General features: G+C 34.2%; 1 protein-coding gene across 2 annotated transcripts; it reads right to left on the reverse strand.

Annotated features, from left to right (window-relative positions):
- Nucleotides 1-3,877: 3,877 nt before the first annotated feature.
- LOC108917830 lies at nucleotides 3,878-12,296 on the reverse strand. Of its 2 annotated transcripts, none has more exons than XM_018724592.1 (4): nucleotides 11,949-12,296; nucleotides 6,691-6,936; nucleotides 5,990-6,155; nucleotides 3,878-4,282 (listed from the first exon to the last, which is right to left on the reverse strand). In XM_018724592.1, exons 1-4 carry the CDS (start codon nucleotides 12,197-12,199, stop codon nucleotides 3,878-3,880), a joined length of 1,068 nt encoding a protein of 355 aa, XP_018580108.1. In that variant the 5' UTR covers nucleotides 12,200-12,296. The 2 variants fall into 2 exon arrangements, with proteins under 2 accessions (XP_018580108.1, XP_018580109.1); XM_018724593.1 differs by lacking the exon at nucleotides 11,949-12,296 and adding an exon at nucleotides 9,195-9,384.
- Between the last annotated feature and the right edge of the window lie 1,308 nt (nucleotides 12,297-13,604).

Here is a 13,604-nt window from a genome sequence, read left to right on the forward strand (position 1 = left end):
CGCTGACGCAGCAACTCGGCATTGAAATATTTGAAAAACGTGGAGGTGATCGAAATGTATTCGCCCAGTTGGAGAATGCGCGCGCGGGCAAACGGCGCACAAACACATCCGCACTGGGCGACTGGGCCATAAATCTCAGTTGTTGACCAATTGCCTAGCAGTGCAGTGCAGCAATGCGGAATTTGGTGGGATTCGGGTAATTTTAATTTATTATAGGCACCTTCTATTAATCAATCATATTACAACTGCGAAAGGGAAATAAGAGGGATATTTTGTTTACTACTATTATTTCCAACATGGCATTTTGGAGATCTTTTCAAAAAAATTGAAAAATAAAGATTTCAATGTCAGGGTCTCATTTTAAATATTTACGATTGTTTAAAAAAGGATAATTTAAGGAAAGTAACTTTCACTGCTAATATGCCGAAAACAGCTGAAAATATAAAAAAACGATAAATAGAAAAAAGTTTCATACAGCTCTTTCCAAATGTCTAATGAATATATAACATTAATTTTTCCATGCCTCAGGTTTTTCTTTTCAGGAAAAACCCATTTCCCAAGATACAACGATCACTTTTTTGGAATAATTATTTCCGGGGCCGCCATATTTATTCATTTTGCAAACAATATCACCGCAACGAGCGACAATATATTGAAAACAAATGGGAATTATTATTACTCATTATTTATTTACAATTAATATTAATATTCTGGCAATTATTAGTAATAGACATCCTGTGAATTCTGCGTAGAGCAGATAATAAAAAAATTCGATCAATAGAAATTTTGCTTTATTGATATGGTTTACAATTATAATAACCACCAAAATGGCCATTGTATATATTTATAGTAATAGTAATAAATATAATAATATACACATTTCATAATTTTATTAGCTAGATTGTAGATTTTTCACAATATCAGTAACGAAAATAAATGCTGAAATTTACGAATGAATTTTTTAAAATGTTTTACTGAAGTCCGCTGAACGCAGAACAAAATATCTCTCCAAAATTTTTTAGGGCGTACCATTTGAAAGACTTTATAACGTAAAAAAATTCGCTTTCTGCTTATACTTATTAAACCACGCCACTTGCTGCGATCCGACTGATAATCAATGTCATCTAACTAGGCTACCATGTAGAAACAAAATCATACGAATCATCTTATTGGGCCACATGTAACTATAGTAGGATCGTATTCGATGCAAAGTAGATCAAAAAATTATCGGTCTTTTATCTAAATAAAATCGTGTCATCATTTTTAGGAAACGTAAGATGAACCATTACAAATTTAAAATGAAATTGAATATAAAATCTGAAATACCGCTTCATATGCACTTGGTCGTAAATTAAAGACCGCCTCCAAAAAACAAGTAAAAAACAAATTGGATTTATAATAAATTACATTTAAAATACATAAATAGTTTATGAGAATAATACATAAAAATATTATTAAATTTTCTAAACCCCTTAAAACCGCACTGCACTGGATCCTTTGACAGGCAACGACTTATTACTTTGCATCGAATATGATCCTACTATAATTTAACTGTAGAAGGTTTAATTGAACCAAATGAACAGCGCTTTAACTGTACCGTGGGTTAAAAAAAAACTGACCCCTCCCCCAAGGCTGGTTGGTTAATCCGAAAGGGGCGGTTTTGGACATCAAACGTGAGGTTACGTTATCACATTCATCACTATTATAAGTATAGTGTAGCTAAGTAAAAAAATTATATCAATATTTTCCTTTGCGAAAAATCTACCTTAAAGATTTGCTCTTATATAACATACAATAGTACAAAGAGCCATAAAAATTTTCGACCAACAAAACATCTTCAAATTATTTCACATATTCTTTATATGTATAAAGCTATCCTATTTCTTTGAAATTCAATAGCAACGAAGTGAATTCTGGTTTCATTAGTCAAAGTTAGTGCTTAGGACAGTCGTATTGCTCTTTCCCAAAACGCGTAGCTTGTTTCATCTTACTACTGAAATATTATGGTCCTGCAATATTTTAGAATTTTAAATATTTATTTCGTTTCTTGACAGTGCTACTACTGATTTGCCCTATGAGGACAATTAATCTAAATCAGAGTAACTCAGGCCTGTCGATGTCGTTATAGGATTAAAAAAGTAGACCTTCAGATTGTTTTTTAAAATGTTTGTACATATTATGTAGCCACACAAAAAAAGTCCAAACCCAAGAAAGATAATTTCTGAAAGAATTAGAAATAGTAAATTTTATGAGAATATTTTCTTCGAAATTTGTCGTGATGTCATGAATTTTGACTATAGAATCAAGTAAACATATCCTATTTTTTTTTTTTTTTGAAAATATAAGTATTCAATATTAACCTCCATCAAGCGCATCGCTGTAAAATGTTAATTGCGTCCTCAAAATTTTTTTTAAATAAAAAAATTATCTCGGCTCCAGAAGGTCGTAGAAAAAATTTTTTTTTTAAATTCGTGAAAAAATTTCAGCAGTTTCTTTCTTTAAAAGTCATTTTCATAAAATAAAAATTGGAATAGTTATTTGAAAAAAACATACCCAAAAAAAGTGCACCTTTTTCAATCATTTTTTATCCTTAAAATTAATAAAATCGTCAAAATTTTTTAACAGCATGATAATATAACTCTTTATGAAGAAAATAAACCGAAAATCGTTACTATATGACTATCCGCTGAGAAGATCTAGCCAATTTTCGAGAGCGCCTTTTTTTCAAAAAATTGATATATCTAAAAATAATTAATTATTTAAATTTTTCAAAAATGTACTTTTTTGGCTTGCCGCGGGCTATGCTTGCAGTAAATAGCAAATATGGGCACGTAAATGTAAACCAGTTATAGAAGAAGTGAAAAGAGAAGATTTTTAACGGTTTTTTCGATATATCTCGAAAAGTAACAAAGCAATCAATACTTTCAAAAAATCAGTAGATAGATCTTTTTAAAACCTACAACTTTCTCATTTAAAATTTTTCAATCGGTTCCACATTTTTTTAGTTATTTTAGAAAAACCGTTTTTTGCAATTTTGCGATTTTTTTTCGCCGATCGAGTTTAAAGAACAAGAAACTTATTTTAAAATTAAATTTTCTACATGGTCATATTTTTTTTGTCCAGGTAATAATTTCTGTAAGCATTTCTTTGTAATGCTTGGACTACTTGGGTTTGAAATTTTTTTTTGTGTGGTTTTGTTATCGATGTATTGGAATTAGTGACTCTTAATAATTTTGCTTTCATATCTCCAACTTATGGGCTAATTCTCGTAGTTAGAATGAGGAGCAGAGATATTATTATTATTATTTCGTTTATTTGGTTTCACCATGAAATTAAAGTATTCCCGGCATATAAAAGTTTATTTGTAGCATCTAAATTATTTTGACTTGACAAACAGGCTGCATCTCAGAAAATTAAGAGTAAAAAAAATATACTCGAGTGCTGCCCCATGCATTAAGCATAGTTTTAAGATGGTAATTGATATTTTAGTACTCCGACTATTGCAATAAATTGCAAATAATATTTCAATTATAAATGTGAGTTAATTTCTCCTTAGGAATTCTGTAGACGAGTGAAAAAGTCACGATTCTTTTGAAATGTCACATATTACATTAGCGCAAATTACCTTTTGTCTTCACACCAACCCAAGTTAGAGTTCAACTGTAGTAGTTTTATCTTGATTTATAAATGAAATGATTTATAAAATTAATCTTTTAAAATTTTTCACCACGTCGTGCGAAAGCAAAGTACGGCCCTGGAATGTACGATTTCCTGGCGGACCTTAGAACAAAACATTGCTCTCCGTCTGTAACAGTTTGATATTTCACTAGTAAGAGAAACAAGCTCCCCCGTCCGTTCCTACCCCCTCCCACCCCCTCTACTGTATGCCCTCCACGAAGGCCGTGTCATCGAGGGTGTGCAGCCAGTTGAAGATCATCATGTTCCTCTCGTACTTCGACAGGGGCTTGCCCCTCTCCCTCTCCACGTCCCTGATGGTGAGCGGCAGGTTCTTGCCGGCTCTCTGTTTGGCCACCCTCAGCACGGCGGCGTTGGTGCTGTTCGCGACGGCGACCGGGCTTTTGCTGGGCGTGGGGCTCGAGCCGGGTACCACCAGTCTGGACGGGGCCGCGTTGGGGGCGGCTTGGGTCGGCTCCGTGCCGATGCTCGCCGTCGCCGTGGAGGGAGTCACTTCCAGTCTGTCCAGGTTGAACTCGCTCTGGGAGAGCCGTTCCAGGGCCTTGTAGGTGGTCATCAGTCTCCTTCGGATGTAGTTCTGACGCACCTACGGAAAAAAAAAACGAGCGAAATAATTGCAGTGCAAAGTGGAAGGTTACGTTTGGGTTATTTTTGCGACCTTGGGTCGCGGCGTGATGTCATGATTGAATTCCGTGAATTTACGTAATCGACAAACAAGTATGCATGTACGGGGTGATTAGAGGAGCACAAAAAGTGTTAGAATTTTGTTTTTACAAGATGTATGTGAATGGGAATCATATTTATACTTTGGTTACCTTTGACATTTAGAAACGCGTTGTTTTTTCAAATTATGTCGTGAAAATTGATTTTTTTAACCCACTTTTCATAATTTTCATACCCCGCCGCTGAACAGGTTAGTTATATTTAGACCAGGGCGGATCTGTTTTGAGGTGGATGTAAGAGGGGGCAAGCAAATTTTTTTATAATTACGTTGTTAGAGCACTAACCATATAGTTTTAAAAACGTAAACTTAAAAAATTTTCTTTGCAACAATCAATTTGTCCAACAGAATTCTGGTAAAGAGGATAACAAGTAAACGAATCGTATTCTAGCTTGTTTCTGGTAAATGATATGTACATAAAATGTCTTTATACTATTAGCATTAGTAAAACCATTCAAGTTTATAATAGTCCGGTCAAAATAAACATTTCAAATAACGAAAATTCCGACAGAGCTAAATTTTGGTGGAAACCTTGGGTACACCATTAGAAATAAAGTGTCGAACGTCCCCATCGATCCCATGTGTGCTAAAAAAGTTATTCGGGGCCAAAGGTCAAAATTTTCGTTATTTGACCACTATTTTTTATTACTAATTTGACAGGATTATAAAGGAAAAAAACCTTAAAATGTATTAGCTGAAGTTATCATGTCCCTTATATGTCTGTTGAAAGTCAGTCAATCGAAGTAGCACACTTTCTTTCTCTTTGATCTCAGAACAGAACAGCGTGGAAGTATTGAGGTCGTTAATAAAACATAACAGTAAAAGTAGGCCAAGATTTGAACCCTGAGGAACATCAGAAACAGAAATATAATTATTAGATATATAAACCCCATATTCTACAAATTCTGCCTTTCTAAAAAGTTTGATTCAAGTAATGCTATTAAAGACGCCAATTAATCTAAGTTTAGAAATTAAAAAAGTAGTAACGTCTATTTGACCTGAACAGAAGCTTCTGATAGATACTGGCCAAGTTAGTGATAGTTGGCGGTTTCTCCATAAATATGAGAGGTTATATTATAAAAGTATATATAGAGGAACCATCGATTTTTTTTAATGACATCAATCGAGACCTTCAGCCTTCCTAAATCTAAATACTTATCTATTGACTGAATCTAATTATAAACCAATTACGAATTAATAGACAACGTATTTCCATCCAATAATAATACCTTAGACCCTCAAAATATGCAGTCAATACACCTAGAATTTTAATAATACACCTATCTTTCATTTCTATGACCAAATGTTTTTTATTTCATAATAAATATGAAATATATAACTTCCAATAAATATACGAGCTTCCTAGCTTTTGGTAAGCAACACTGCGGAGCTGGTACCGGTAACGAAAAATTCCTAAATCGTACCATCACCACTATTCGTTTACAATAAACAGTGACAAACCGATGCAATTACGCTCGAGGTGAATGTAATCACTCATCATATTGAGCTAAAATTTTTAGGGGTGGGCCATATAATTTAAAATTTTTGACGTAACACCAAATCGATCCTTACCTTTTTGTTAACTGATCTTATAAAATCGGCCGCGGTGAAAGCGGGGGGAGGGGGTGTGCTGGCCGGTTGCTGCGTGTTGGTGGTCGAGGTGGATTGGCCGCCGTGGGGTGAAGGCAGTTGTGACGTAGAAGCGATGTCGCCAACGGCTACCCAGGTGGAGCATGATCTGAAACGAACATTCCTAAAGTAAGTCTGTCAATTTTTTTGACAGTACCGGTGTATTTTTTATATAATTTTTTCTTTCCAAAAATGGGGATGTCCCGATAGTGTAAAAATTTCTTTTATACAACATACAGGTAATCAAAATTCGAGGATAATTGCTTCTGATCTTGAATTTGATTTTAAAATTGCCGCCACTTTCATACCGACCAATAGAACAACTTTGTTTTTATATCCCACTTCTTTGTGGTGCTGTGTTATTGTAAACGCTTATTAAGAAACTATTCTACTTCGATAATAATACAAAAAAAAAATAGAAGCACCAAATATTAAATAAAAGCAACTTTTGAAGTGACTGCTCAATCAGAACTTTTTAAAATATTTACCGGAGATCCAAATATTCTGAAAAAAATCTGTAGGCTTAGTTTTTCCTATACCATCGATTAAGTGAATAAAAAAATATATGGGGCATGCCCATTGTGGGTTTTTACCCTGTAGCTAGGTTTCGATACCATTTCCGAATTAGCTTCGAATTTTCTCACCTTGACGTTTGATCGAGTCTAGCGTTCTCTAGTAGGAATCCAGACCTTTGTAGGGAATTAAGCGCCAGCTCCGAAACGGCGTTTCGAAGGCCCGGCACGCTAGGCCCGTCCTCAGGCGACGGTAATTGACTGATATCGCTTGTACTGAAACTCTTCTGTAGACCCACAGCGGAAGATAAGGCCGCACAACTCCTTATCAATTCAGTCTCTTCCTCGAACCACAGTATTTCAGGAATATCGGCTGGCCTAAAAAAAAGTTGCGTATATAAAATTTAATGGTATGAAATTGAAAGAAAGCGCTTTATTATCAGCCGTCGAATTTATTTAGCTATAAAATTAAATTAAAATAACAAACGTGTTGGAAACAAAAGAAAGATACAGCGGACAATCTTTAGTTTATAGCACGAACTGGTTTCAGCCGAACAGCAAAAAAAATACCGTTAAAGAGAATAATAACATTTTGCACGATGAAATCGGTATTGATGTATTTCTGTGCTAGTCCTATTTGAAACTGGTTCTGCGATATGAAAACAAAGAATATCAGAGAGAAAGAGGCAAGGTATATGTACGCTTTTACATATGTTTGTATACAGGGTGTTCCTGACGGCGGGATTTTAATTTTAACAGCTGCCTATTTGTCTCAAAACAGTTTATACGAATTAAACTTTTGTTAAATATTTGTCTCTTATGGACGTGATACATATTTAAATTAATGTTAATGGCAAACTAGCATCTAAATTAGCAAATTATTTAAATGTCAAAGAACGGCAACCGTTAAATTGTTAGCAAGCATTGATTTATTTCCACGCGGTAGTACGAATTATGATTAATTACAGGACCAGAGTTAGAAATCTCATTCAAGTAAATTCATGTAAATATTCTATTATTATAAAATATTTATAAGAATGTTATTTTTTCTGAAATATATTATTTTGCCCCTTAAAACTAATATCTTAGTTCCAAAACATCCTGTATAAATCATACAGTACATAATAACATCAAAACCAATTAGATACACATACAGGGTGGTCCCGAGGTAATGGGCCAAAATTCATGGGTAGATTCCCCAAGTAAAAATATTGCGATTTTAGCCGAACTTCTTAGTCCAAAAGTTGATAGTTAAAGAGATTATAAGAGATAGTTAAGAGATATAAAGAGAGATAGAGAGGTGTTAAATGTAAAATATTATTTCAGTTTTCTTTAATTTATTCAAATATCCTCACAAAATTTTGAGAATTGGAGTTCTTTGAGTAGAGGAATTGAAATCTGTTCACAATTTGGTTAAAGTTTATAGAGGGCGCTAGCTGCAGTAGAAATGTGTTAAAAATGACAACTTTTTTGTACTCTCATCTTTGGTAACAAATTCTTATTTTTCAACTTCTTTTACACAAAAAAGGTAAACTTTATTAAAGTAGCTATCTCGTACCGTTTTCAAGATATTTGGCTTTGAAACTTCCAATGCTGTTGCATTAAATTACAATTAAGTACCTACAGGTATTATTAATTTAGCGGTAAAGTTTCTTAAGTAGGATTTGGACAAAAATCAAATAATTGACGTCTTCCACTTGTCTTATTGCTGTCGTTTGTATGCTAATTTCTATTAAGTATTATTCATATCTAATTAAAATCATATCTTAGCTTACACATTAAGTTGTATACTCGTATACATAAATGTGAGATAGAATGCTTCGTTTTTGGAGTTACATGAAATCAGTTGTTTATGGAGAAACTATAAACACTTGAGAAGAACTTTAGTGGCAGGTTTTAAATGCTGCAAAGTCATTTCGCATTAAGGATTGATACTTTAAAATAAAACAATCTTTTAATAAACGTGTTGATAAATGTATTGAAGTTAGAGATGGACATTTTGAGCAATTATTGTCAAAAAGGCATATTATTTCGATTCATAAACATTTTTTTACTCTCTTGATTTTTTAGGTATAATTATTCAGTTGTACAACTTTCTTCTTCGACAAAACAATGTGATTGATGTCTTTTACATCGAGATTACGGAAAGTTACTATTAGTTATAGCACTGCAATTGACAAATATAACTGCACTGACACCAATCTATGAGAAGTATGTACTTAAAAATATAAATAGAACATAAACAGTAAATGCATTAAATTTTATGTTTGGATCCACATTCAGTGAAATGTGGTTTGCCACAAGTTTGTCAGTCATTTTACAACTCCGTACATACATATACAGGGTGATATATGTATTTTTTCCACGATTGTATTGCCTTAGTATACTGTAATAAAACAGAGAGGTTTTCGAAACGTAAAAAATGTATAAGTAAATTTGCAAAATCAACCCCTGAACTGACTTTTTGGTGCAAGGGTTATTTTTGCTTTCAAACTGGTAGAAACATTGAACCAAATAAAAACAGTACTAAAGATTGCCACAAACAACATAAATTTCTGTTACATTGTGAGTTTTTTAAGTTATAAAACGCAACTAAGTTAACAAACTTTGACTTAGACAACATTTTCATGGGGTACCTTCGGTAAGTCGCAGCATGCCTAGAAAGGGTCTTGGGACGTACGCGCACAACACCCTCCATATCACAGATTTGTACCAGCTCACACCGAAGAGTCGAAAGTAAACAAACCGACACTCCACCTAAACGCGAACTAACGACGTCGCGCCATAGCTGTGTCGAATTGCCAGGCAAGTGACGAATTGCGACTGCAGTTTCTTAATTGAAGTGAAGGTTCCTAATTTAGATTCTTAGAACGACGTCTGCGTATAATAAACAGTGAGTCGAATTCTAACGCTCAAAAATGACTTTCACAAGGTGGTCACGGTTCTAATGGGACTTTTAATTGAAAAGTTTGATTGGAAAAAAACCGACTCGGAATGAGAGTGGTAAGAAAGCCTCAGAAAAATCGGAATAGCTAGTCACAGAACACACGTGGCCTTAGTTTAGAGATATTGGGAAGAAGCTTGTGAAAAAAATCGATTTTTTTTTAAATTACCAGGAAAAAAACGGTTGCATGAGCAGGAAAAATTGCCCTGAAAAATTTACCTGTACCAAATTTTAATACAGTACTTTGCTTTTTGGAAATATGGCCAAAATTTTATTTAAAAAAATTTTCTTTGTCGCTCTGTATCTCAAAAACAAAAGACCATCGGCCCATGATCCACAGGGTAAAAAGGGTCTTATTTTTTATGTTCTGCACATCACCATTTTCATGTTTTGCAGCCATTTTAGTAACACCATGTCTAATGATACAAACTTGTTTTCATAATTATTATTTTTTTCTTATGTTAAAAAATATATTTCAATAAAAAATACGGAAGCAGAACTTACATTTAATCCATTTCATTGTATAAGATTTAAAAAATGGAATAATATACTTTGTGTTGTTTTCAATTGACATTGAAACTTGAAAATTAAAAGGCTGAATAGTTTGATTTGTTTCGAACATACAAGGGTGGGATAAAAATATTTTATTAAATTTTACTTCACAAGATAATTGAAAAATTCATATAAACAAACGATTCATTTTCCAGAAACACAGGATGTTAATAATAAGCAAGAAATATGATTTCTTTTAAATTGTAAATACCTGTTTATGATAATATTGATATTGACATGAGCCATATTAAAATCACTTTGCTTTAATGCTTGAAAACTACAATTTGAATAATTAGCACTCGATACTATAAATTTTTGATACAGAATATAATATCTGATGAACCATATCCTGAATAATATCAATAATAATATCAGTGATTGCTTATCTTGACAGGTAGCACACCTACACCTTCAATATTTCGATTTATTTTCAAAAATGTAAGCCTGATCATAAAATTGTTATATTTGTACGTAGATAAAATACATAAATTGTGATAAATTTTCTATTTCTAATAAATTATTCATGAAATTGGAGACAGAACTAATTTATTGGTCATTTTTAGTGACTTAATATTCATTTGTTTTTCATCCAGTAGTACAGATTTAAAAATTAGGGAAAAACAGGACAAATTGTAAAAGAATTAGTTTTTCCTGGACAAAACATTGGAAAAATTGGAATATACCTACTGAAACATTCATAGATACTCGACAGAAATTGTGGATAACATTAATGATAAGCTTTTACAAAAATTTGAAGCTATTCTATAATGGTTTTGAAAAACTGTGCGGTGATGCCAGATTTATTAAAAATACTAAAATTTTGATTTTTGAGGTTGTTTTTGAAAATTTTGCTTATTGAAAAATAAAAAAAATATGGCGTCTATAAGAAAAAATAAAGATGATGGTTTCTCGCAACCGAAACGTCGCAATGAAAATCTAAATATACAGTGCAACTGCTCGTAAAAAGTGTTTTCAGATTTTTAAAATTCCTCTGAATAAAAAAGTTGCAGACAATTTTCGATAATTTACATTTTTTAGAGTAAATTGAAAAACAAAATTATAAAATTCATTCATCTTTCTGTGGATTTTTGGTACCTGTAAAGGACATAGGTAACACTAAGTTATGATATACCAACAAATTAAAACATTTAATACTAGGTGTTTCATTTTTGCCGTTACATTTTGATAACTTCAAACAGTTAGAACTTTCTTAATTTAAATGGAGCACCCTGTATTTTTTTACTCTATCGTATGCAAATTTCCTTTTCCTTTCAAGCCATATAAGCATTGTTAGGGTGGCAGTTACTGCTTTTAGAGATATTTGCAATTTTCTATTTTTTGGACTCTTTTTCTCATATCAGACTTGTCAAATTGGCCACGACCAAAAACACTCCAAAAACAATTGAAATTACTTGACATTTGTCAAGTTAGTTGTCAAATTATTGTTGTGTCTGGATAGTTTTTGCTAAAAATTTAAATATTAATAACTTATTTGTTTCAGTTTTTATATCTTATTACGTGGTTTATTTTACGTTATTCTTTATTTGATTTTTTTACTCTATTGACCCACAAAAATATGCTACGACGTTTGGTGGCCCGCTATCGAAATAGGGTGAAAACCGCCGATCTACACCTAGCGAATCTTAACCTAACATTTTCCGACCTTGACAGTCCGAAGATTTATTATTTGGAAGGAAAGAATGCAGAAGGTGGAGTGTCTATAAACAAAGCGTTTTCGAGTACCTACCTAGTTTTCTTACGCCTAACCCCGTATATGTGTTACTGACAATACTTTTTTCGCCTTCGTATGAACTAAATAAACAAAGCGGCGTATGCACCCGCGTGGGCGTGTTCCTGAAACGCCCGCTCGCCTCTGACCCCAACACCGACATACCTATTCTGGTTCCTGGTCTCTGGGTTAGGGCTATGCCCCCTGCCGAATTGTCCCTCGCACTTGCCGAAGCTGAGCAGCCTGCGGCCGGCGTGTGCGTCCGACGCCACCGACGACACCGAGAACAGCGACAGGTCGGTGGTGACGCTCTCGTGGCTGGGGGACCGCAGGATCCTGCAGGCGACGCTGAGCACCGGCGTCTGGGGCGTGAGCTGCTGGCCGTCCGCGACGGCCGCCTCCGTCGCCGAAGTCATCTTTCTGGGGGGCGCGCGCGATCACCCGCGTTCAATCGGACGCGATATTCCGCTGTTTCTGTCGTCTCATGGCCGGCGGGATCCGGCGGAATAACAATCGACGCCCGAGCGTGTGATCAATACTGCGGCACCAGCGCGGTGAGGATGTGGTGGTTCGGGGATTGTTTGATCTCGGGCGAGGAAAGTGTGTCATACGCGGCGGGTGACCAGCGGGGAGGCGGCGGGTTTGTTTTGTTTTTTTTATGGGGTGGCTTAGCACCTTGCGGATCCTCGGTCAATACCCAAATTATCCTCCTGGAGTAGTAGTTATGAGAAAGCCACACGTTCGGCGCCAAAAACACTTCATTGTGCCAGTTTCGTACAGTATTTTTTTTACGATCCTCTTTTAATTGTTGTTTCAAAGCGCCAGAGTGACGCAACGTAAAATATTTAGATATACGTAGGTGTATGGCATTTAGGTACAGGTTGATCACGCGAAAATTACCCGGCGTAGCCATAGTGACAGCTGTCAGGCAGTAAAGTGTCACATTTACTGCCGCTAAATTAAAAATAAGATTAGACAGTTTTTGAAACTAGAGCATCTTGAAACATATACAGACCATTCATTCCGAAGATCATCGGCAACGTTACTGGCTAATACAGGAGTTGATGTATTAGCAATCAAGAGACACGGTGGGTGGAAATCAGCCACAATTGCAGAAAGTTATGTTGTTGACAGTTTAAGTAGCAAAAATGAAGTTACCAACAGGATTCCTTACAATGTATTAAGAGTCTATTTACTGTAGTAGGAGCAGATCAAATTATTTATATAATAACGCTCGTCTATTAGAAACCACAGACGACCTGATGAAATTATTATTATTCATGAAAGAAGTATCATACAATTTTAATAATATAAAATAAACAGCTTTGTTTGTTATTATGATAAAAATAAAATTGATCGGCGAAAAAATTATGTGTTAAACTTTTATTTTCAGAATTTTAAGGACTACTTTTTCGAGAACGTAATTCGATGAAAATTTATGAATATTTTTTTATTTAATTTAACACTTTTCGAACTTCTGCTGAAATAACTAATAAACATTTATTTATCCCCATTGCCAATTAAGAATATCTATAAAATCATTTTTTAAACAGTTTTGCCAACTAACAAAATTCTTTCACATCCTTTCTATTCCAAACATCCGTATAGTATTTGAAAATTAACCCATCCTTATAAAAGTAAATCCTAATCGAATTGTTGCCTTCGTTATTTCGTTACAAAGCAGATAAATTCTTCGACAGACGCACAAATTGCAATAAATTGTATCTGAAACTAAACAAACCCATTTAAAGAAATTAGAGAGTGTTCAAAGCCATTGTACGAGTAAGGACTGTTTTGGTGATTTAGACCGAGGTCGATCGA

The sequence above is a fragment of the Anoplophora glabripennis genome, unplaced genomic scaffold (assembly GCF_000390285.2).
Source record: "Anoplophora glabripennis isolate ALB-LARVAE unplaced genomic scaffold, Agla_2.0 scaffold17, whole genome shotgun sequence".
NCBI lineage: Eukaryota > Metazoa > Arthropoda > Insecta > Coleoptera > Cerambycidae > Anoplophora > Anoplophora glabripennis.

Excerpts from the sequence above, each read along its gene's own strand:
- LOC108917830 (XM_018724592.1), bottom strand. The coding sequence starts at position 12,199 with ATGACTTCGGCGACGGAGGCGGCCGTCGCGGACGGCCAGCAGCTCACG. Across the intron at positions 6,156-6,690 it reads AGACTCGATCAAACGTCAAG|ATCATGCTCCACCTGGGTAG; the intron begins GTGAGAAAATTC and ends TGTTCGTTTCAG. Across the intron at positions 4,283-5,989 it reads TAAGATCAGTTAACAAAAAG|GTGCGTCAGAACTACATCCG; the intron begins GTAAGGATCGAT and ends TTTTTTCCGTAG.